Source organism: Echinops telfairi, unplaced genomic scaffold (genome assembly GCF_000313985.2).
Source record: "Echinops telfairi isolate 266 unplaced genomic scaffold, ASM31398v2 ScPeMD7_7458;HRSCAF=8496, whole genome shotgun sequence".
In the NCBI taxonomy this organism is placed as follows: Eukaryota; Metazoa; Chordata; class Mammalia; order Afrosoricida; family Tenrecidae; genus Echinops; species Echinops telfairi.
The window spans coordinates 7,359,523-7,385,054 of record NW_022111358.1 but is presented as its reverse complement, the minus strand read 5'-3'; the positions used below and the strand labels follow the sequence as shown (position 1 = coordinate 7,385,054).

At 49.5% G+C, this 25,532-nt stretch overlaps 1 protein-coding gene across 1 annotated transcript in view; it reads right to left on the bottom strand.

Moving 5' to 3' along the window:
• Positions 1 to 4,499: 4,499 nt before the first annotated feature.
• ADAP2 (ArfGAP with dual PH domains 2) overlaps positions 4,500 to 25,532 on the bottom strand; it is a 29,899-nt gene continuing 8,866 nt past the window's right edge. Inside the window, exons 4-9 of the mRNA XM_045299976.1 lie at positions 23,060 to 23,206; positions 17,353 to 17,436; positions 9,198 to 9,260; positions 7,605 to 7,682; positions 6,219 to 6,447; positions 4,500 to 4,985 (exon numbers count right to left, since the gene is read on the bottom strand). Of these exons, the coding sequence (XP_045155911.1) occupies positions 4,948 to 4,985; positions 6,219 to 6,447; positions 7,605 to 7,682; positions 9,198 to 9,260; positions 17,353 to 17,436; positions 23,060 to 23,206 (639 nt within the window). The 3' untranslated portion in view covers positions 4,500 to 4,947. The remainder of the gene's footprint in view (positions 4,986 to 6,218; positions 6,448 to 7,604; positions 7,683 to 9,197; positions 9,261 to 17,352; positions 17,437 to 23,059; positions 23,207 to 25,532) is intronic.

Here is a 25,532-nt window from a genome sequence, read left to right as displayed (position 1 = left end):
GGCGGCCAGGGTGGTCGACGCGCGGGGTTCAGGGTCCCTGAACTCAGCGCCCAGCTAAGGCCGGGTCTCTCCTCCTCCAGCTCCTCCTTCGACCTTCCTGGCCGCCTCATGCCCTCCCCCTGCCACCCGCCCCCTTTCCTTTTTGTTAGAAAGAAGGGCAGAGTGGCGTCTGGGTGGATGCGGACCGCCAGTGCGCGCTGCTTTCCAAAGGACGCGGCTCCTTGGGGCTGTCGGGCTATGTGAGCTGTCATTGGAAGACCGCCACGTCCGTCTTCCGCGGCGCTGCAGCGGGGCTTCCTCATTGGCCCGCCCAGGATCCGCCCTCCGGCAGATCTGCCTGGAAACTGCTGTCGTGTCGCCACCGCCCAACCAGCGGCGCTCTTGGACACAGCAATGTTTATTCTAGTGATAGAATAAATATAAGTATCATGGAAAATTGCTCAAATGTAATATTTATTAGATCATATGAATACTAGTCTTTATTGAATTACAGTATTAGTTACAACGCTGGAAATTTTTTTTTCTAAATCGTTCCATTGGGATCTCTTACAAATCTTTTAACAATCCATCATTCAATAGTATTACGCACACTTGTACATATGTTGCCATCAACATTTCCAAAACAATCTTTCTACTTGAGCCCTTGGTATCAGCTCCTCTTTTTTTCCTCCCCCTCCTCCACCCTCCCACCCTCCTGAATCCTTGATCAATTATATATTGTTATTTTGTGTCTTACACTGTCCGGTGTCTCCCTTCACCAGAATCTGTTATTCCTCCCCCTAGGGGGCGCTTGTGATGGATTCCTCCTTTCTCTCCCTTCCCCTACCCCTACCCTATCACCATCCCCCTACCGTCATATTGCTGCTCCCACTACTGTTCCTGAGCGTTTTATCTGTCCTGAATTCCATGTGTCAAGAGCTCTTATCTGTACCAATGTGTGTACTCGTCTAGCCGGATTTGTAAGGTAGAACTGGGTCATGGTAGAGGCAGGGAGGAAGCATTCAGGAACTAGAGGAATGATGTGTTTCATAGGTGCTATACTGCACCCTGGTTGAATCCTCCCTTCCTTGTAACCCCTCTGTGGGGGGATGTCCAATTATCTACAGATGGGCTTTAAGTCTCCACTCCAACCCCCCTCTTTCACATTGATATAATTGTTTGGGGTCTTTTGATACCTGATACCAGCTCCTGTGGACACCTCATCACACAGGCTGGTGTGCTTCTTCCATGTGGACTTTGTTGCTACCCTGCTAGGTGGCTGCTTGTTTACCTTCAAGCCTTTAAGACCCCAGATGCTACATATTTTAATAGCCAGGTTCCATCAGCTTTCTTCACCACATTTGCTCATGCACCCACTTTGTCTTCAGGGATTGTTTCAGGAGGACGAGTATCAAAGAGTGCTGGGTTATTAGAACAAAGTGTTCTTGTGTTAAGACAGGCCTTGACTAGAGGCACAAAGTCCACCTACTATCTTAATACTTAACATATAAATATATGTACATTGGCCTCTATCCTTTCATTATAAATTAATATATTTACATATATACATACCTACAGCTGTACCTCTATAAATAGCTTTAGCCTCCTACTTCTTTCCTCTATTTCCTTTCACCATCCTATCCCACTATCATGCTCACCCTCCATTCGGCTCAGTAATTCTTCTCAGATACATCACACTTGATCAAGCCCCACCTGGCATTATACGCCCTCCTCACCATCAATTTTAGATCTCACCCCTCCTTTCCCAAGTCCCCCTGGAACCACCAGTCCCATTCTTTTCTCAGGATTGTTCATCTGCCTATCTTATACAGACAGACACAGGGCAAAACAAAAACAAACATAAAACCCCAATAGCTAGTTCTAGGTCTGTCTATTGACCCTTACGTATTTTTTCCGATCAAATCTGATGATGTGCCAAGCCCTGCCCCCGAGTCAGAGTCTATTTTCAGGATTCCTCGGGGACTGGGGGACTTTGCTCCCCTTGCTGCCCTGTCGCACTCCCTTCGCTTTTGGAAAATTGGATACCCCGAGCGATAAAAACAGGGACGGAAAAAACGGTGTCATGCTGGAACTGTGGGCTAAGGACTGAGCTGTGTACTCCAGTCAGCCGTGTGGACCCACCAGTTGCTCTGGGGGAGAAAGATGCAGGTGCTTCCCTAATGACTTAGATCAGTGGTTCTCCACCTTCCTAATGCAGTGATCCTTTCATACAGTTCCTCATGTGGTGGTGACCCCCAACCATCACATTATACTTCCTCACTGTCATTTTGCTACTGTGATGAATCCGGTGACCCCCGTGAAAGGGTCGTCCGACCCTCAAAGGGGTCACCACCCACAGGTTGAGAACCGCTGACGTAGAGTCTCAGAAGCTCTAAGGAGCAGTTCTACTGTGTCCTACAAGGTCACTGAGCATCGACTCGATGGCAGCAGTGGGTTTGCGGAGCCAGGAAGGAAACCCTCCCCTCTCCGCCTGAGTAGCCAGCACTCCAGAAAAGAGATCCCACATTGTTGGTGTTCGTCCTCTGATTGGGGACCCAAAGGAAAATCCCATCCGATGTAGGGGACCTCTTAAAAGACCTTCCAACTCTACAGGTCTCCACTAATGCAGAGACAACACTCAGTGGGGTTTCCACACATCACTAGGACAGAGACACAAAGGGCAGCACACCGCCATCTGTTTCGGCAACATGCCAGCCACGCAGGATTTCTTTCAGTTCCTCAAATGCGAGGCAGCCTTTCCCATCTCTGGACCTTTGGACATTGCTCTTCCCTCGACCTTAGAATGGTTTTCTCTTCTCCTTGCTTAACTTCTAAGCAGCTCTAAGGTTTCATGTCACTTTCTGAAGAGGAAGGTAGCTCCCCCCCCCCCCACCGCTGTGAGAGTGAACTCTATAATTGCCACACATTCCCACAGCAGTCTGCACGTCTGCACTTCCCCCTCTGAGCACCCGGGTGCCTCCTTGTACCACCCAGGTGTGGGACTGCATCCCCAAAGGGCCTCTAGCTCTATAGCAACAGGACCCTGTGCTCTCATCCCTGTCTATCCCCGGGCCTTGGTGCCTAGAAGGTGCTCAAGGATGCTTGTGACATATGCTTGAATTTCCACAGTTACACAATTTCCTCATTTTAAAAGGGGAAAAAACAACAAGCACGTCAAAAAAAGAACTGAGCCAGCAAGCCATGAAATGACCCAGAAGCACCCAGGAGGCATATGGCTAAGTGAAAGAAGCTAGTCATCTAGGATGTAGGGATATACAAGGGGGTACCCCCCAAACCAGAATTGTGCTGGGCAGAGCAGAGCTTTCATAGTACGCATTTTTTCCACGAGGAGAGCATCCAGCAACTCGCTCTGAGTTAGTGCACCAGTAAGCACCTGGGAAGGTTCTCTCTGGTCACAGTGAATTTTTTCATGAAAACATTTTGCTGGAACCTCGTTTTTTGTGATGGTTGATTTCAGAGAACAGTGTGCAGCTGTGAAATTTTGTTTCCTGCTCGGGAAAGATGCTGCAGAAACTGTTGTGATGTTGAACACAGCTTACAAGGACAGCACTATGGGAAAAACTCGTGTACGAGTGGTTTTCTCATTTCAAAAAAGGTGAAATGTTGATTGATGACTAACCTTGTTCTGGACATCCATCAACTTCCCACTAGACAAAAATGTTGACTCTTAATGCATTTGGAAATCTTTCCAACAGGTCAGGCTGTTAAACAAGCTTTCTGTTTACAGGTTCAGAAAAGATTGCATAACAGTGTGTAACCAAAAAGGCCTGATTAATGGCAGACAGGGGACTGCTTTTGCCACCACAACAATGCACCTGCTCATGCAGCCATCTCAGTGCACCAGTTTTGGGCAAAAAGCAGGATGCCTCTCTAGCCCCAAACACCTGACTCACCTGATCTCGCGCCGGCAACTTCTTTTTGCTTCCTCGAAGAGGAACATGAGAGGACAGTGATTTGACCATGTCGAAGAGATGAAGAAAAAGAAATGAGGGAGGTGCTGTCAGCCATCCAAATAGATGAGTTTGAAAAAATATTTGCAAGAATGGAATCGCAGATTTGACAAATGTATTAAGTATAATAGAGAGTACTCTGAAGGTGATAAGGTTGTTTTGTAAAACAAATTTAAATACATAGCTTTAGGGGGAAAATATTACATTGGGGGGGGGTTACCCCTTCATATACTATATGATTCCAAATATGTGCATTCTGGAAAAGGCAGAACTATAAAGACAGCTATTCAGAGACGTTCACTGTTTTTGGTGCACCATTTAAGAGTCAATAGCAAACCTGGTTTCATCTTGCCTTACATACCACAGATGTACCTCCCAAGAACAAGAGTGCTCTCTTACACAGATACAGCGTACTGCTCACAATCTTCCAATCCTGTTCATTAACAAACATCCGTACCCAGATTCCCTAGTGGCCACGTCTGTGTAAATGGGCACGTGGACTCCAGGGTCAGCAATACATTGGGTCTCCTTAGCCTCCTTCCATCAACAGCAGGTCCCAGGCAAATTTATTTTCCATACTATGGACACTTGTGCAGAGGCCGAGATAGATGCTGTTTTACACAGAGCTCCTCAGTGTGGGCTTGTCTGATGCGTTCCTCATAATGCAGTGCAGAATTGGCACAAGCGCCACTCTGCTGAGGTGGCAGGTGCCTTGCCTTCCACTGCACTGCCCCCCTGTTAGCTGTGAGGAAGTCCAGGGCTCAGGCCTGGAAGGCACTTCAGATGACCTTCCATCTGCCAGACCCACAGAGGTCTCGGGGCCGAAAGACAAGGCCCAGTGGGTAAAGGCCAGGGCTTCCGTCTTGTAGATTTCACTGCAGAGATGGCCGCTGGCTGCAGGGCACTCCTGCTGGGCAACGGGGCATCGGTGAGATCTTCTCCTTCCCAGCCAGGTGCCCTGAGTAATTACTGGTCAGCCAGCTCCTCGGTCCCCAGGTCACCTGCTGCTGTGGCCACTCTCTGCTGATGCAGCTGCTGGGAAATGAGAAAAGGTGCCATGCGGTCACTACACCAGAGAGGGGCCCAGCAGGGGGGCAGGATTCATGACAAAGATCCAGAATGGAAAAAAAAATCAACACAAAAGCAGATGGAACGAGCAACAGAGGGGACCCAACATTGGAGAAGGAAGAGAAGCAGAGAGTGTGAGACACAGAGACAGAATAAAACCCATCCTAGAAAGACGCACAGACAGAAAAGCAAGGACCAAGTGTCCAGCCTCGCTAACAAGTTTCACATGAGTTTGCGAGGCTGGTTCTGTGGCGCGGGGGGTTCGAGGAGGAAGAGAGCTCATATGTATACAGGTCACCAGGGCTCCGCTCCCCACGGCTCACTTGCTTGGTCTGTCCTTTTCCAAACACAGGGCTGCTCCTCTGTGTCCCAGCAGCCAAGTCCAGACCGGAAGTTGCCTGCGGGAGCTCAGAACATCTCCCCTTTTTTTCCCATCGGGCCATCAGTGTGAGGGAAGCCCACTTGTAACCCATTTAAGGACAAAGAGGAGGAGCAGAAAGAGGCAAACAGAAGGGAGAACCCCAGAAAAGCTGTGCACTAAAAATAGCCTTGGTGTTCTGTGAGTGGGAGTCCTGGGTCCCAGAAGCTGTCTGGTGGGTGGGGACCTCAGTGAATAATAATGGGCCAGGGCTTTCTCACAAGGAAAGAAACTCAAGGGGTGGTGGGAGAGAGAGGGGGCTGTGCAGCCTCTAGACTGAGTGGGGTACAGATGGGTCTCTCCTAAGAGCACTGAGAGTTCTGCCAGGACTGCGCACCTCAAAATGCTAACAGAGATGGGCTCCCATCAGAATGGAGGGGCGGAGAGAGAGGAAGGCTTTCGGGAATAATGTGCACTGACTGTACTTTTCTTTGGCAGAAAGGAAATGGAAAGAGAGTAGTCGGGAGCTACAACTTTGGTGTCAGGGCTCTTTTCTGGCACCCTGGCAAAACCCAGGAGATTAACATACTTGGCTGCTAACCAAAAGGTTGGCGGTCCAGTCCATCCACAGGTGCCTCGAAAGAAAGTCCTGGCAAACGTCCTACTTTCCCAAAATCAGCCACCGAACACCCGGCAGGGCACTACTCTGACACAGGTGGAGTTACGATGAGTTGAAAGGTCTTGATGGCCACTGGTCTGGTGTTCGCTGAGCCGAAGCAGAGAAGCCTGGTTCTACCCTCTGCCCCTGGCCATCAGAATAGAAGCTAGCGCCCACATCTTACTGAGGATGCTGAGGGGAGTCATGGGGTGGGTCAGCACATCCCGCAGGCTCCTCAGCCATTCCCGCTGCTCCTTCTCGGTGGGGCAGGTGAAGACGAATCTCCGAAGTGGGGTAACGATGGTGAGGCCGGCTTTCCAGCGACTCCCCCGGACGCCTTTGGGCAAGTCTTCATAGATGGCGTAGCCCTGGTCGCTGCTCCCAATGAAAACCTGGCCCTGCTCAAAGGCATCCTGAAAACGAACAGAGGGGGCAGGGCCCTGCCTTAAGCCTGGCAGCTCCAGAAATGTTCTGGTCAAAGGATGTGGGCAGTCCTCTACTGGGATCTCTACTAAGTTAGACCCAGAACTGGAAAAGGCTCAAAGCCTAAAATAAACCACATCCATTCATCTGTCAAAACAATGTTGCTATGAGCTGCCATCCAGTCGGGCCCTGAAAGGTGATGACCCACACACCAGAGGGCCAAATGCTGCCCAGCCGTGTGCCACCCCCACGAGCAGTCAGATTGAACCATCGTGATCGACAGAGTTTTCACAGGCAGGTATTCAGAAGTAGATCTCCAGACCTTTCTTCCTAGTACATCTCAGTCTAGAACAGCGGTTCTCAACCTGGGGGTCGAACGACCCTTTCACAGGGGTCGCCCGATTCATATGACAGTGATGAAGTAGCAACGGACATAATTTTATGGTTGGGGGCGGGGGTCACCACCACATGAGGAACTGTATGAAAGGGTCACGGCATTAGGAAGCAAAGTGGCAAAATGACAGTGATGAAGTAGCAACAGAAATAATGTGATGGCTGGGGGGGTCACCTCCACATGAGGAACTGTCTGAAAGGGTCACCGCCTTAGGAAGGTGGAGAACCACTGATCTAGACACTAGCTCACCAGGGTTACCACAAACCTTCCACGTACAGAACTGCAGGAGCTGCTAAGTGCAGTAAAAAGGGGCATGTCTCTAACAACGTAGTGAATCATCATGATAATGTCTAAGCGGGGAGCGCTGTTAATAAGTCTGCTTTCCAGAGGAAGAAACTGAGGCCAGATACAAAGTACCTGGTTCAGAAGGCATGGATCTACAAATGGCAAGGCTGAGACCAAAGCCCCGACTAAGTACTAACTGTGCCACTTCCCAGAGGTGAGACCTGGAGACGAGGAGACAGAGTTCAACTTGACTTAGCTGCAGTTAGCAGCACCGTGGACACTAGTCCAGACTTCCTGGAGGGGGAGGGGAGAACAGTCTGGCTCTAGGCAAAGAGAAGCTCCCTGCCAGGCAGGTTTCCCCAGTCCTGGGCTCCAGGCTGGGCCATGTGCCTGTCAGTAGCTTCCCTCTGGCCACCCCTCCCTCTGCCCAGGGGGGATGCCCCTGGAAGGAACCAGAGTGGCTTTTACCAGGGGGTTCTTGTAATACAGCAGCCTCCGCTCCTGCAGGTCCAGGGCAAACCACCGCTTCTTGAAAGGTTCTCTCTGCTGCAAAAGAGGGAACCTCTTACCAGGGTTGCACATGCTGAGCACACAGGTCAAGAGGCCAGCCGGGACCAAGCCAGAGCAGCTGCCTGGCCTGTGGTCTCCATCCTGACCTCCAGTCCCCGCCCTCTGGGCGGGCAGGGGTTGAAGGTTCTCTGTCCTGCTGCCTCCAGACACTGCCTTCCCCGGTTGAAAGGGGTGCTTCCCTCTTTCTCAAGCTGTGAACCAGAAGTCTCCAAGAAAAAAGAAGCTGAGAGAATCAGAAGTGGCCACTGCTCAGCAAGGCTGAAAGCGCTGGCCTTGGCCAAATTCTGTCCTACGTCTGGGGCAAACGCCATGGGGATGGGCATGGTTTGCTCTCGGGTGGGAAACAGCCTGGTCTGAAGCCTGCAAGCTTGGCTGCCTATCACCTTCCACCACAGACTTCACCACCATCCTGTCAACAGATGACACCTTAAAAACAAATCACTGGACTGCTGCCATTTTTAGACCTCCCTCTGCAATCTCCCTCTCTTCTTTCTCTTCACTCCTCCCAGACTTCTTACTTTGAGCTCAGCACCTACCCCCTACCCTCACCCCAACCCGCCAACAGCTTTAGGCCAGGACTGAGACCCCTTCCTGTGTCAGCCCAGCCTCCGCACCTCTGGCTCACCCACAGGGGCTCAGAAGCAGCTGGGCCTTCTAAAGGGGACTCCCCTTCCTTCTGGAAGCCAGTGGAATGGGCCACCCTGGAGGCTGGGGCAGGCTTCACAGCCAAAGAGAGCCTGGCCTGAGTTTGGGGGAGGGCATGTGATGCAGGGGAGGGGAGTGCTCACGTGGTACCCAGCTGGGGTATGTGCAGGTGGTGGGGTCTTTTTCTCAGTGCAGGTTCTAAACCCTGCCTGGTTTGGGCAGCACGGGCCACGTGAGCATTCTGAGTGTGCCAAGCCGCCACCCCAGTGCGTTTTCTCTGGCTGTGCTTTCCTAGGGGTGGGGTCAGGCAGAGGGGGTCGAGGGGAGAAGAGGCCAGTGATGTGTATGGCATGCGGATGAAGCCTAAAATCGATCTGTGGGTTCTAGGACAAAGGGGGACTCCCTGTTTAGGGGTCATTGAGTTCCTTTTAAGATTGATGGGGGGAGGGGGAGATTGATGGGGAGCTTGGGGAAAGAGCAAGAGGACCGTTCACAGTGTAACACCTGAATGTGAATCCTGGGTGGGAAGAATGTCCAAAAGGCAAGCCATGACTTACATAGACACCAGGGGCCTTCAAAGAGTTCATGGTCTTTTCATTCCATTTTCCCATGGACTTTTTGAAGGCCCCTCGTAGCTATGTCACCACAGTGACAAGACAGGAAGAGGAGGGCATGCCCAGTGCCAGGGAGAAGTGTGCCAGCACCGCTGGGCCCGCAACCCAGGAGCTCACCAACTACTGCGTCATTTCCCCCTCCCCTCTCCCTGGCCCCCACCTCCCAGATTATGTCCCACTACCCTTGGGCAGGAGAGCCCTGTGAGCCATGCAAGGGAATGGCAGGCTGTACCTTTGGACCAGTCTTCTCCATGAAGCCTTGTTTGAGGTAATTCCTGGTGATGAGAGGCACAAGCTGTGGGAAGAGAGACAGACTCTGAGCCCCTGACTCACACCGCAGGCACCAGAAGCCCCCCATGGGGCTGGGCTCCCCCAAAGGGGGATGTTTGGAATGAGGAAGGATATGTGCTCATGGTTCACAGAGTTATATTTGGAACGTGGAATGGATGTGATATTAATGTTTCAACAGAGCCAGATGGCATTTCCCAGATGTCTGCAGGACGCACCAGCATGGCCGAGCCGGGCTGGGTTTAAGGATTCCTTTAGTAACCTTGGAGCACCAGGAGGATGCAAATGGTCATGGTGCTTGGCAGCTGCTAACCAAAAGGCTGCAAGCCTGAGTCTACCCAAAGGAGCCTCGGAAGAAAGGCCTGGTGAGCTACTTCTGAAAAACCAGCCGTGGAAAACTGTACAACACCATCCTCCTCTGACAAACACGAGGTCTCCAGTGGCCGGCGTCCATGACCTGGCTCTGAGCCAGGGAACTCATTCCTGGCTTTTCAGTCGCCACAGTGTGGAGGCAGGTAAGAGGCTATGTTAGTCTGGGTTGACTAGAGAAACAAATTCATAGGCACTCATGTGTGTAAGAAAGCGCTTTATATAAAAGAGTAATTGTACATTAAGAAAACATCCCAGCCTAGTCCACAAGCCCAATATTAGCCCATATGTCCACTACTAGTCCATAAATTCCTCTTTAGACACATGTAGCCATGCAATAATGCTGAATGCAGGAAGATCACAGGCCAGTGGGTGGAGAGTCTTGTGGATCCAGTGGTGGTAGAAGCATCTCAGCACTGGCAGGGGTCTCCATGTGGCTCCTTCAGCTCTAGGGCTCTAGCGTAGCCCCTGTGTCTTCTCAACAGGAATGTCTCGCAGGGAATGAGTGTCCCGCCTCCAGCAAGTTATGTATCTCCTTAGCGCCTCCAAATGAGGTCATCAAACGGCAACCTGATTGACAGGCTAGACTCCACCCCTTCGTTCTTAAGTCTCCGATTGACAACAGATTACGCAACCACCACAGACCCCTAGGAGACCCTCTCAGGGCCAGAAAGCACATTCCTCATGTTGTGCACAGGGTCGCCATGAGTCAGAAGCAACTTAACAGCACCTATCAATAACAACAACTGTGTATGTGAAGGTCTGGGTGAAAGTTTTTGTTTTGAAACCAACTTCAATGTTCAGCAAATAAAATACTGAATATCCAAACGTCATTTTCTACAGGTTATTGTTGTTAGGTACAGTCAGGTTGGTTCCGACTCACAGCACCCTATGTACAACCGAACAAGAGACTTCCCTGACATGCACCATGCACACAACGGTGCTTCTGTTTGGGCCCATGGTTGCAGCCACTGCGTCACTCCATCTTGCCAAGGGCTTTCCCCTTTTTTGCTTGCCCTCCACTGGACCCAGCACGATGTTCTTCTCCAGGGACTGGTCTCTCCTGACAGCATGTCCGAAGTGTGTGAGACAAAGGCTCCCCATCCTGTGTTTAAGGAATATTCGGGCCATACTTCTTCCAAGACAGACTTGTTTGTTCTTTTGGCAGTCCGTGGTACTTTCCATACGCTTCAACAACACCATAGTTCAGATGCACAGATTGTTATTTGGTCTTCCTTAGCCAAAGTCCAACTTTCACATGCATCTGACGTGATCGAAAATACCACCTTAGTTCTTAAAGGAACATCCTTGTTTTTCAACGTTTTATTTATTAGTTTTGCTTTTCAACACTTCAAAGAGGCCATGTGCAGCAGATTTACCTAATGCAATGGGTTCTTTGATCTCTTGACTACTGCTTCCATGAACATCGATTGTGGATCCAAGCAAGATGAAATCTTTTAACAAGTTCCATTTTCTATGTGAAATGAGGTTATCAGTGTCGAATAAAATATGAATTTGCTTCACTTGCTCCTATTCACCCCTTTGTGACCAATTCGTCATTTTTCCTTCCCAAAATGGAAGCCCTATCACACTAAGGCCATGGAGAATTCTTAAATATCATGGGAAAGGACTTGAACACTCACCCACGGCTACCTTGAGGATGTCATTTTTGTAACATCCCATGGTCATCCTAGTTTGCCCTCAGCCATGCTTTCTGACAATTCTTTTAAAAAACATTTATCCCAATGACCTTTATATAGCTTCAGAGCTCATGTTTGGTTGCCTTTGAAAAGCCCAGTCTCGGGGCCCACAGGCTCTGCCACCACCTCCTGTACCCTCCTCTCCACAGCCACACTGAGCATCCTGGGTGCTATTTCACAACCTTGCCAGTTAGGTTTGGGGGGCGGGGATTTCAAAAAGTTGGTGGAAAATTCCATTATGTTTTCACTCTATTGTTCCATGAACTTTGGGAAGCTCCCAAGGTCATCCTCATGGTACTTATAAAGAAGTGGCCAGGGATTGTCCTAAAGCCCTGTGGTTTGTTGGGTAAAGAGCTGGGTCACATGCTGGGCTACAGATGGTAGCCAGTCCTCCCTCACTGCTCTGTTATGCTGTAAACACAGCAGCCACGCACTCACATGCACGCTCGGGTCCTCTGGTCAAGACCTGGCCATCGTGGAGACTCTGACACAGGGCTAAAGGAGGTAGCAGCAGAGTAAACAAGAAGATAATGCCTTGGGGGGCATGGGAGGGGCAAGGGAGAGGGAGGTGAGTCAGGGGCCAACAATGATGGGTCCAGGGGAATAGTAAATGCTCTAAAATTGATGGTGAGGAGGGTGTAGCTTTTCTGGTCATGTCTGATCAATCAAATTGTATCTAAGAGGAATTACTGAGAGGTGAACAATGGGTAAACATAAGAGTGGGGTAGGAGGGAAAAAAATTAGGAAAGAAGGAAAAATATATAAGTATATGTGTATTTGCATATATATATATGCAAATGTAGCAAGGAAAAAGATGGACTTTGGACCTCTACTTAAATTTTACCTCAGTACAAGAATGGTTTGCTCTAATAATGTGGCATTGTATGATACTCACCTTCCTGACACTATCCCTGAAGACTATATGGGTGCATAAGAAAATGTGGTGAAGAAAGCTGATGGTGCCTGGCTATTAAAAGATATAGCATTGGGATAACAGTTGTATGAGCCCCTAATAAAATGTTAAAAAAAAAAAAAAAGATATCTCTGGAGCTGGGGACTCGCAGTTGGGACTGGTGGTTGGTTGACAGTTGGTGATCTGCCTTGTGGTTGGCTGCTGTGCTGAGATATCCTAGCTCTCTCTATAAATAGAGGAAGATCTGGCAGCAGACTAGACTTGAAGGACTGCTAGTCTCTCACAACTCTCTCTCGCTCACGGAAAAGAGTTGCACTGAGGCATTTGTACTACTTTATAACTTAACTGTTCATTTCTTGTATTATATATTTATCTATCTGTATATAATTTAACAGTTCATTTCTTGTGTTATATATCTAATTATCTATATAAATAAATATATAAAATAAAATAAAAAGAAAATAAATAAAAAATAATAATAAAAAATAAAAGATATAGCGTCTGGGGTCTTAAAGGATTATAGTTAACAGCAGCCATCTAGCAAGGAAGCAACAAAGCCCACATGGAAGAAGCACACCAGCCTGTGTGATCATGAGGTATCAAAGGGAAGAGGTATCAGAAGTTCAAAAACATGCAACCAAATTGATGTGAAGGGGTGTGGATGTAGTAGAGACCCCAAACCCACCTGTAAGATAACGGAGCAGTCCCTCTCAGAAGGACCACATGGAAGGGATGGTAAAACCAGGGTGCAGTATGGCACTGATGAACCACCCAACTCTCCTCCCCATAACCATATAATACTTCCTCCCCTCACTCTTATGGTTTTACTTGTTTTACCTCATTAATCATGTCAGATTTGCATATGTTCATTTGTCTATTTGAGATCATTTAGTACATGAAAGTCAAGAAACAGTAATAGGAGTAATTGTTCCCTGAGGGCACGAGAAGAGGGAGGGGTGGCGGAGGGGAGAGGAGAGCTAATAGCACTGATGACTGCATAGCCCCACTCGATGGGGTTATCCAACATACAACAGAAGTGTATGTGAATGGATATACTGCATTGTGTAAGATATGGCAAAACCCCCAAACACCTATTATAGAAAGAAAAAAAAAAAGAAGGGTTCCTGGGTGGTATGGTGGGAAAGGGAGGGGACTAAGGGGATCTGATAGCAAGGAGCTCAAATAAATAAAAACCTAAAAGAAGATAATGCCTTGGATGAGGAGTCAGGAGCTCTGAATTCTAATTCCAACTCTGAAGTTAAGAAGCCACGCTACCTTGGCAAGACCTTGTGTCTCTCTAGACCCGCCTTCCCTTGTGCAATAAGGAGATGATTAGCAGTCTTTAAACAACAGAGCTGTATGTACATGTATCTATTGGAATGAGTAAGATGTGTCAGTAAAAAATATTATAAAACAAAATAAATATATTATAAAACAAACATTAGAAGCTATACCACATCTGCCCTAAAATGTTGGATGGGCTTTCATATTCTTCCACTTGAAGGAGCGATAGTCCTCATCTGCTCAGTAGCCTAACCATGAGCCAGGGCAGGCTAGTCCAGGGTAGGGAACCAACCGGTACAAGGGGAAGGACACGGTGCTGGAGGACAATGTCCCCATGGTGACAGAGGAGAAACTGGGAGCTCAGAGAGGTAAGGTGACCTGCCCTAAGTAACACATCAGCTTCTCTAACCCTGAGTCCAGGTGGTCTTTATAACAGGACCACAGCCCCACTGGCCCTCCCCTGCCTTCAGCCATCTGGGCCCATAAACCTGAGAGGCAGGCTTGGAGATAAAGCAAGAGAGCAAGAGGCAAGGGAGGAGAGGGGCGGGGGGTGGTGGGGGGCAGAATGAGGGAAGCCAGAGAGCCAGAGGACCTAGAAGACGTTGGCGGATGGCCAATTTCCTCCACCCCTGTCAGCAGAGTTGCAAAGCTAGCCCAGATGAAATCATGCTGAGCATTTGCACTTTGTCCCCCCCTCCCCTTCCCGGCAACCTGCAGTCAGCACTCCCAACCCACTGCCTGCCCACAGGAGCGGCACTGGCCAGTTCAGCGTGCTGACTCAGCAGGCTGCAGGACTCTGACCCAGTTCTCTTAGGAACTGTCCCCATCTCACTGGGCCCAAAGCAGACTCCCACGTCCCTGTGTCAGCCACATGTCCTTGTTAGCTGCTGCCATGTTGGCCCCAGAATCATGTGGACCCCACGGACACGGGCCCTTGGCACCTGCCTGATGGCGATCATCGATTTTCAGAGGTTGACCCTCAGGCCTTTCATCCTAATCTGCCTTAAACCTGTTCAGCATCATCACCACCCACAAGCCTCCATTGACAGACAAGTGGTGGCTACGCATGAGCTGCACTGGCGGGGGATGCAACGGGGTCTCCCCTGGGCCACTAAGGTGCCCCTAGACCCTGTTGTTGTGAGGTGGTTGGGTGTGGTCGGGTTGCTTCTGATTCAGAGCGACCCTTTGTACAACGGAATGAACCACTGCCTGGCCCTGTACTGTCTTAGGGTCATTGTTATGTTTGAGTCCACTGTTACAACCCCATGTCAATCCAGCCTGTCAAGCGTCTTCCTCTTTTGTTCAGTGTCCCTCTACTTTACCAAGCAGGATGTCCTTCGCCAGGGACTGGTCTCTCCTGATGACATGTCCAAAGAATGGGAGACAAAATCTCACCATCTTCATGTCTAAGGAACATCCTGGCTGTACTTCTTCCAAGACAGACTCGTTTGTTCTGTCAGTCCATCGTCTTTTCAGTAGTCTTTGTCAGCATCATCATTCAAATGCATCAGTTCTTCTTCGGTCCTTCTCATTCAATGCCCAACTTTCGCATGCATATGAGGTGACTGAAAATACCATGGTGTGATAGTCACCTAATCTGGTGTCAATTTAAGGATTAAGAGTGTAGCAGTGGAGTCTAGGCTGTCAATCTGGAGATCGCCAATGAGACTTCCATGGGCATGGCCTTCTCCTGAGAATTCTGGGAAATCTGGCACTTCCTCCTTGGAGGTGGAAGATACCTCTCTCTCTCTCTCTCTGCTACTCCCTGGGAGACAATACAGAAGACAAGCCACATGGATGGAACCAGACCCCTGAAGCCGGAGAAGCTGCAGAGAGACCCCTGCCAGCACTGAGATGCTTACCATGCCACCGGACCCAAAGACTTCCTACCCACTGGCTTGTGATCATCCTGCATTTGGCTTCATTGCATGTGTTTCATGAGTCTGAAGACTTTATAGATTGATATCTGGCATGGGCTAATATCAGACTTATGGACTTGATCTGGACTGGGCTGGGATGTTTTCAATGTTCAATTGCTCTTGTATATAAATCTCTTTCTTATACACATATGTGTGTCCATGGATTTGTTTCTCTAGTCCACCCAGACTCATACACATGGTTTGGGTCAGGCACACCTTGGTCCTCAAGGTGACCTATTTGCTTTTTACCACTTAAGAGAGAGGGGTCTTGTGTTGCAGATTTGCTCAATGCAAGACGTCATTTGATTTCTTGACTGCTGTCAAGAAGATGAAATCCTTGATCACTGTAATCTTTTTTCCATTTGTCATGATGCTACCTATTGGCCCAGTTGTGAGGATTTGGGGTTTGTTGACATTGAGTTGAAGGCTGAAGGCTGTCATCCTTGATCTGCATCAGCAAGTGCTTCGAGTCCTCCTCATTTGCAGAAAACAAGGTTGTATCCTCTGTGTACTGCAGGTTGTTAATAAGCATTCCTTTAATACTACCATCACATTCCTCTGCATACCGTCCAGATTCTCGGATTATTTGCTGAGCATACATATGGAATAAGTATGGTGAGAGGATACAACCCTGACGTACTCCTTTCCTGATTTTAAACCACAAAGTAGTCCCTTGTTCTGTCCGAACACCCATAAACCTTGAAAGTAAAGAGCATTTAAGATTTCAAAGAAGACCTAACCATTTGAAACAACAACAAAAATCCCAGGTTTTACATGGCCTCCCCACTCCGACTGCCTACAAATCCAATTAAAACAAAAAAGAAGCAAAAAACAACAGCGAAATCCACTACCATCCAGTCGATTTTGACCTATGGGTCACAACCTATAGTACACCTGTCCCATTGGGTTTCCAAGGCTGTACATATTTATGGGAGTGGACAGCCTCGTCTTTCTCCAGCAGGGCTACTGGTGGGTTTGAACTGCTGAGCTTGCGGTGAGCAGTCCAGTGCCTAACATCCTATGCCGCCAGAACTTTTCAAATCCACTAAAGGGGGGGCCTCCAGCAGGGACCACCACACAGCACAGCACCTCAGAGTTAGAAGAGGTCCTGAGAGATGAACCAGACCAATCACCAGCTTACTGCTGTGGAAACATGCTCAGAGAGGTCCTGTAGACCTGCCTTGGTCATGCAGCATGCTAATGATGGAGCATTGAGGAGAGCCCAGGTCGCCTGGCTCAAAGTAATCACCCTCTGCCCAACCCCAGCAGGCTGCCCTGGTCAAGGCTGAGATATAACTGGGCACCCCATTTGTCTAAGGGCGATGATCAGACACTTGGCCACAGAAGGGAGATATGTCTCTATTACAGCTGTTGGGGGGGTGAGTCCCACTGGCTCCCTGACTGAATACCATGAGGCAAAGGGGGTGTTAGAGCGGAAAACTCACCTTCAAGTCATACACTTCATCATCTGGGACTCAGTCTCTCATCTCCCAGGGCAATAATCATCCCTACCTAATCTATACGCCAATGGATCACTAGATGGAAGGGATCCCAAGACAATATCAAACTCACTTTGGAAGCAGCATGTGCAGGATGTGGGCACATTACCTGAGATCAAAAAGTGATGCCCAAATTGTGAGCCCCTTCAAACTCTGGCTAGCGACTGCACATCCTGAAGGGGGGGAGCTGGCATACTTTCTTGTGTCGTGTGACATCATATCCACCAGGTTCCCAGAAAAAAAACACCAAAAAATGCTTTTGGGTCCCCTCTGTGGTGCTCCAGTCCCAGGGCTCCAGTTCCTGCCTACAAACTCAGTCTGGTCTCTGGGTGTCTGCAGGGTCAGCAGAGAAGGAGAGGGAGAGGGGGCAGAGAGGCGACGCAGAAGCAAAGACGGCGGCCCACGCTGAACTCACCTCTGACTCCGGAAGCTCAGGAAAGGCCGTTTTCAGGTATTGCAGACGGGCTGCGCGGAGGGCATTGAACCAGTCCACGATCTCCTAAATGGGAAGGACAGACAGCCAGCTGGTGAGATGGAGAGGGGGGCCAGGCCTGATGGCAGGTTTGGGGCGCAAAGGTTCAGCTATTAGGTACTTGCACCAGGGAGGACAAAGGGTTCCAGGGGCCTAGAGGCTCAGGACAGCCGCCTGACTCCGTCTGGTTTCCAGGGGGACTGATTGAGCTGCAGGAAAGAAGCAAGCTAGGCCACCTGGGGCTCACAAAGGGCCTTGCCAGTGCCGACAGGGTCGGTGGCTGTTGGTTCTGCCTCATGGCTCCAGAGTAAGAAGTGTGCTCCACAGGGTCTTCAAAGCTGTGACCTTTTGGAAGCAGATCACCAGGCTTTACTTCCGAGGCACCTCTAGAGGAGTTTGAACTGCTAACCTTTGGGCTTGGAGTCCAGCGCTTAACCATTTACACCACCCAGAGAGACTCCTTGCCTTGGCCTTAAGGCGGTGCTGTTCATCCTTGGCTGTACACGGAGCTCACCGGAGGAGAGTGTTCAAATGCAGGCTTTGAGAACCAAAGGCCTCAGAAAGCACTGCTGTCAGATGCTGTCAGAAAGACAATTTTGGGTGGTAGACAAGGGCTGCTCGCCTGCTATGCGACCTTGGCGAGAGCTGGCTCGGATGTCTGAGCCACTGCCCAGGGACAATTCAGGTTCTGGAAGCCCAGGCCATCATCAGCTCTCACCTAAAAACCCCACTGGCCCTGCCTAGCCAGCCTTTTCTCTTCTGCGCTGGGGTGGGTTGCTAATTGTGAGCTGGTTGTGAATCTGCTTGTGTCTGCCCTTCAGCCCTCTCTGCTGCTCTTGCAAAGAAGTCTAAAGGCGTTGGCATGATTGTTTCTTGCTTCGCCTGCTGAGCTCCTTCCATACAAACCCAGCTGCCACCTCCCTCTTTCGTAAACACTCCACCTCACCTGCCTTCATCCCCACAAATACCTTTTACCTGGAGCAGTCTCTCATCTTGCAGATTTGCTTATAGATGTTGTAACAGATATGTTTCAGGGGCTTGCTCGAACCCTGCTTTTTTTTTTTTTTAATCGTTTTATTAGGGGCTCATACGACTCTTATCACAATCCATACATACATCAATTGTGTAAAGTACATTTGTACATTCATTGCCCTCATCATTCTCATCAAACCCTGCTTTTATAAGTGCACTTTCCACCCACCACCCACATTTGCATCTACTTAGGTTACTATGATTAAATCCCCATCCTTGTTCTCACAGCTGGACCAGGGCTGGACCAATGCAGAAGCCAGCCTGGGCCTATGAGCTTCTTTCTCCCCGGAATTTGGAATTGGGACCTAGAAAGACTTGTTCAAATAGCTTCGGTGCTAGCTTTTTATGTGAACTGGAGATTGAGAAATTCATTTGACTGTGGTGTCCAAGGAACGAAGGCCGCACAATCTCCCTCGCCCAAGCACCCGGTCTAGTGTTCTGGGGTTCTGAACCCTCTTGGCCCCCGGGGTTGTCCAAAGCCTTGGTTCTCAGACACCCAGGCAGGGATGAGGGGAACTTTACTTCTGCCAAGGGCCATTTGGATACTTATAACATCATTTGCGGCCCATATAAAATGATCAACTTAAAAATGAGCCTGCTATATTTGGTCAAATGGACTCGCCACTGATGCGATGGCTGAACTGCTTGCTTCTCTTTGGTGAGGTGTATGATGTTAGCTGGTATAAATGATTTTGTGGGCCTTTGACGGCCCACGGGGAGTCCTGGCGGTGTCGTGATTGCACATTGGGCTGCTAACTGCAAGGTCAACAGTTTGAAACCATCAGCCGCTTTATGGGAGAAAGGTGGGATTTTTCTACTCCTGTAAAGAGTTACAGTCTCAGGAACCTACAGGGGCAGTTCGACCCTGTCCTATTGGGTCACAGGGAGTTGGAATGGACTCAGTGGCAGTGAGTATGGTTTGGTATAAAGCCCGAGGGCCAGGCGTCCCCCAGGCTGGACTAAGGGTATGGGGCCAGGCCAGAGAAGACCCTGCCAGGACTTGACATGGCAAGTCTCTCGGAGCAGTCACAGACTGCCAGACCTGGGCCAACGCCTTGTTTGACTCCCAATGTTTGTTTCCCTCCTGTAATGGGTTTCTCCTCCTGCCACAATCCCCCAACTGCTGACTCCTGTCCACTTCACCCTTTGAATGACCTACTTGCTCCCGCAAGCCTGCGTGCCACCCCTGCTGGTGGCCATCATCTGGAGAAGCTGGGGCAGCAAGAGCAAGAGCAGGATGGGCCGGCCAAGGTCACTGGATGCATCAGGCCTGGGTAAATGGGGGAGAGTCTAAATGCCAGAGACCTTGGGCCCCTCAGCCAAAGTCCTCATGGCAGAGACTGTCACGAAGGGGTGGTCGCCACCTTCTGAACCAAGCCAGTCTGGTCGGCCTCTCTCAGACTGACAGCCAGGAATCTCCTCTGCATTCCCTCACAGCCCGGGTTCCATCAAGATTCTGGTACAGTCCCGGGAGGGAGCTGTGAATGATGCCTAGGGGCTGAGTTCTCACCGACTTTGGGGGATGGATCCTGGAACTCAGGAACACAAAAAAGTGTGGCACTACTGCCTGTCCGATGCTACGGAACAACTGTTGCCCTTTGCAAAGAGCGAGTGTAGCTCTCTCCCATCATCTCTCTCTCTCTCACTCACTCACACTCATCTTGCTGGTTAGCTGTTGCAATAGACTCATTCGGAGTCTACTGCTCAAGGCTGGCTCCTGATTCGGAGCTCCAGGAAGCCCAGTCATGCCTCCTGCCCTGGAAATACTCCCTGTATCTCTCCTATTCCACCCCCCCAACCCCCCATAAGCAGGCTCTCATTCTCTCCTTCCCAGAGCGGGGCCCGTGGTTCTGACACAGACCGTCTTTCCTCTAGATCAGGGGTGTCAAACTGGCGCCCAGGGCCGCATGTGGCTCCCAAGGTAATTTTTTGTGGCCCAAGAAGCTCTAAAATAAAATGAAAATAGTACATGTGGCCTCCTCCCTGGGGGACGGACAGCGGAGAAGTGGGTGAGGGAGACGTGGGATGGGGTAAGATATGATAAAATAATAATAAATTATAAATTATCGGGGGTTCGGGGGGGAGCGGGGAGGGAGAGGGAAAAATGAGCTGACACCAGGGGCTCAAGTGGAAAGTGGGTGTCGTAAGAATGATGAAGTCAACATATGTACTAAAGTGCTGGACACAGATGACGTATGTACAGATTGTGATGAGTTGTATGAGCCCCTAATAAAATGCTTATTTTTAAAAAATAAATAAATAAAATGAAAATAGAAAAAATCGTTATGAAGAAAATAGCGCTTAGGGAAGATCAAGGCAATCCCGTACACGCAATTAATTCCCTCGTTAACCCTTTAACTACTGAAGACGAGTATACATGTGGCCCAGTGCCTTTCCTGGGGGTCTGTGGACGTGTATAAACGCGCTGACTCAGTTCCGGCGACATTTGGGAGCAATATGTCTGCCACTCTCAGTGTCACATAATGTAAACAGATCCGGACAGCCAACAGGTTAAAAAGAGCATTCTGGGTTGTACAGTTATGAATCATACCTAGCGGCAGCTCTAGTTAACATTTTTAGAGGGACGCCATTACGATTGTGCATCACATTTGTCAGCTGTCCAACATTTTGTATTTTTTAATTAGTTACTTTGTTATATTTTCCGGTCACAATATAAGAGGTGAGTGAAAACTAGTAGGAGGAAAGCGCTGGCAAGTTTCGGGTAAAAAAGAATAATTTTAGTTTTATAAATACATTAAATAAAATAAATGTTTAAATAAAAGCAATTATAGTGTTTTGATTGTCCAATCCATATTCCTGAATCCTCACTTCAAAATGTAAATTTAACAAAATTTGCAAATGTGATGTGGCCGCATGAATCTTGCCTGCTGCACCAAATGGCCTGCGTTTTCATTGAGTTTAACAGCCCTGCTCTAAAGGGCCTCTTTGGCTGACTGGACAACTGACGTGTCTTCTGCGTGTCCGCAGCACGGCCACGTCCCCGTCCATTGTGCTGCCCCTAGTCCCCGTCTCTGCCTCCTTGAGACCCATGGTTCTGCCCCGGTTGCCTCCCACCTGCCCCATCCTAGCACCCAGCAGAGCGCTCGAAACACTGCGGGAGCTCCTTCGGGATCTCCGTGCGAATGAAACACGTATCCTCAGCACAGGGTGCTGAAAGGTGGACGCTTGAACGTGTGACCAAAGAAGCGGATCCCGCTTTGAAAATGCCCAATGAGCCTGTCTTTGACATCTGCCACAGTCGTTAGCCCACAGCCACAAACAGCAACTCCTGTGTGGAATGCACCTCCCTGTGTTAGAGTGACTATATGGATGGTCCACAGTCTCTCAGCCCTTACGACTCCTCTGTGTTTTAATCCCGGCTCCTGACCAGGACGCAGACCTGATCAGGAGAGGAGGCCTACCCAAGTGACTCAGTGGATGAGTCCAAATCCCTGCTCTCCAGACTACACTTTCTGATTGGCAGATCACACCTGTCAGGCTCCTGACCATGTGCCCCAGAGAGCATTCGGCCTGCTGAGGGGCTGGCAGCCTTAGCCCTACCTTCTGTTATCCCCTAGGGTCCCTGGGGAGGTTGGTGCTCGCCTCTGGTTCCTGGCTTCCGCTGCTACGGGTGCTCACCCCAGCAGCATCACGGGAGATGGGATTTTGGGAGCTGGGCTCAGGAAGCATCAGCTATGTGACCCTGGGTGACAGCTTACATGGCCAATCATCACATGCCCGTGTCTCAGAAAGACGGGGCTAAAACGTCTCCAAGGACGGAGAAGTGATGTACACCAGTCACCGCGAACAGTGTCCAAGCCAAAAGCCAATCTCTGACTGGCATCGAGTCGATTCTGACTCGTAATGACCCTATGGACAGACTAGAAGTGCCCCTGTGGGGTTCCAAGGCTGTCAAGCTTGACAGGAGTAGAAAGCCTCATCTTTTCCCCATGGAGCAGCTGGTGGTAGAAACTACAGATGCTGTGGTTAGCAGCTCAACGAGTAACCCCCTGCACTACTAGGGCTCTTTTGAGCAGTGCTCAGGCTCGCAGAGTGTCGGTCCCTACGTCGCACTTCCTCATTCCTGGAAACACCTTCCCATCCCCAGCTACAGGCTTTGGGGCCTGTCTCATTAGCTGGCCCTTCTCTGAGTTGATCTCCCGGACCTTTGATCAGTGCTTCCCAAGTATCAATATGCACAGGGCATCACATGGGGATTTTGCAGAGTGCAGATTCCGATTCCGTAGGGCTGGGCTGGGGAGGAGACGCTAACAAGCTCACAGGCGAAGTCAATGCTCTGAGCCCAGGACAGCACGAGGAGCTAGGCTTCAGAGCCCGGCCAACTCCACTCCTATTCATTCCCTCTCAGCTTCAGATTCTCAGGTCCCATCTGGACGCGCCACCCCAGGACAAGAGCTCTTCTGCCAGCTGGACTCCCGTGGATGACGCCTGCCAAGTTCCCCTCCCTGATCTCACTCTGCCTCCCACTTACCTCACCCCTGACCCAGAGGTGACCACAGATTAAGGAAAAGAGCAGCATCTACTCTCAAGAGGCAGCTGAGCACGTCACCAAATGAGAAGGGCAGGTGTTGGTGCGCTAGGTCCGCCCAGCTCTCACCTTGCCACTTTCATGATACACAAACAGGTTCCTGGTGCGACCTTCTCTGTTGTAGGTGATCTGCAGCCCGTGCGGGTTCCCGATCTTCTCTGTCTGGAAGGTGGCATTTAAGTCCTTGATGCTGATGACAGCTTTGGGGCCTTTACCCTGAAACAGAGGAAGAGGGCAGTTGAGATGCTGACCGCCAGCAAGGGAACACTCAGAGCTCTAAAGCAGCGGTCCTCAACCTGTGGGTCGCAACCCATTTGGGGTCCAACGACCCTTTCACAGGGGTCGCCCGATTCATAACAGTAGCAAAATGACAGTGATGAAGTAGCAGCGAAAATAATTTTATGGTTGGGGGGTCCCCACAACATGAGGAACTGTGTAAAAGGATCGAGGCATTAGGAAGGTTGAGAACCACTGCTCTAAAGGATGGGAAGAAGTACCTTCCTACATTCCTGCCCAGCTGATAAGAGCAAGAAGTGACCGAACACGCTAGAACTGGCTGTCCAATATAGCAGCTGTTAGCCACCGATGGCTGGTGGCTAGGGGATGGGACAGCTCAGGCATTTTCAGCATTGAAGAAAGTTCAGGTGAGCAGTCCTCTCTAAAGGGAAATTTGGTCATATTTGTTAAAATGTTGCGTATTTGACTTTGACCCAGCAATTTTACATCCAAAAATGTATCCCAAGAAAAAATTGGAACATTGCAAATGTTCGCATCAAGAGGTATTCCTTATAGTGCTTCTTACAGTGGGGATTTGGGGGCAGGGGCGGGCAGGGGGAGGGAGTGGTTTAGCTGCCCATCATTGAAAATAGGTTAAATAAATCATGGTACCTTCACACCATCAAATACCACCGAATGTGTTTAAAGGATCACTTAGAGAAGTATCAGAGACATGAAAAACCAATGCCCATGATATCCGCATGCGAGAAAGGCCAGTCTCAGAACGAGAGGCACCAGCCTCATAGACGCTATCGACATACACAATTGAATGTGAGTCTGTAATGTTCATTAGCATATTATGCACTATATATTAACATATAATATATTCATATTTGCATATGCACTAAGAGTAGGGATGGGTTTATAGTAATGATGGCTGTGTTGGAAGATTACTAGAAGACTTTCCTTTGGTGAGAAATTTCCTTTCTTCTCTAGGAGAAATTTTGAAAATGAAAAAGAAGAAAAAGGGTCCCTCACTTGGTCAATATTCGTCTAATCAGCATGCTGCAGATGGAAGGACCCAGCTGATGCCCATGCAACAGAAGACCTCTGAAGCCAGGCCCGCCGGAACTCCTGCCCCACGGGATGGGCAGAAATGAAACGCCGGTGTTCTCAGCCACTAAGTTTTGAGGTGGCTGATCGCACAGAGACGACGAGCAAACCCACTCTTCCTCGGGCATCTGTCCACACTCTCTCTGGGTGACCCCTGCCAGTGTCGGTGCTGACCCAGGCACGGTGCTAAGGCCTCCAGCTCCCGCTCTCCCCAGACCTCCAGCTTCCCAGATGTAACTTCTTTCCCCCTGTCCCCACCAGGATGACTCATAAGCACCTCACTCTAAAAATGACTCGCGATCAGCCCTGAAGGGAACTAAGCCTTTGCCATCTCAGCAAATGACAGGTCGGCCCTTCTAGCTGCACAGGCCAATGTCCCGGGTCATTCTCATGCCTCACATCCAACCCTTGAGTAAATCGTCTTCACTCCAGCGAGCTCCAAAATATCTTCCGACTCTCCTTTGGACCCTCCTCCCATTTTTCCTCACCTGGGTTCTTGACCAAGGGGCTCTCCCAGCTTCTGCTCCCTATAAAATGTTGATGGCAAATCGGTTCACTTCCCTACTCATGGCCCTCCGTGACTTCCCAGCTCACCCGCCCACCTCTGTGCACTATACAAACGCCAAAGCCTATTTTGCGTGTGCGTGCAAATTATAGACGTGATAAGGGTCTTGTATCTAGAATATAGAAAGCACTGTTCACTGGACTGGAAAACACTCCTAAAGGCCAGCGATCTTTGAACTAACTACAAGCTTTTATTGCTTGTTGCGTTTTCATTTGTTCTTTGTCAGTGGTTTGTTTTTGTTGCTGGTTTGTTGTACATTGTTGCTTGGCTTTGCTCTGTCTTGTTGCTGTGCATGTTATTATCTCCACAGGTCTGTCTAAATAAAATAGTCTGGATGAACAATCTGGAGGAGAAAACAACGGGACTGACAGTTCCGGGGGGACATGGAAGAGGGGGAGGTGGGGGAAAGGAAGTGGTGTTAACAAATCCAGGGACAAGGGAACAACAAGTGATCCAAATCGGTGGTGAGGTGGGTGTGGGAGGCCTGATGATCAAGGGGAATGTAACCAAGAGGAATTGCTGAAACCCTGGTGGGGACTGAGCATGATAGTGGGACAAGAGGAAAATCAAGGGAAATAGAGGAAAGAGCTGGGAGGCAAAGGGCATTTATAGAGGTCTATATAAAGATATGTACATATGCAAATATAT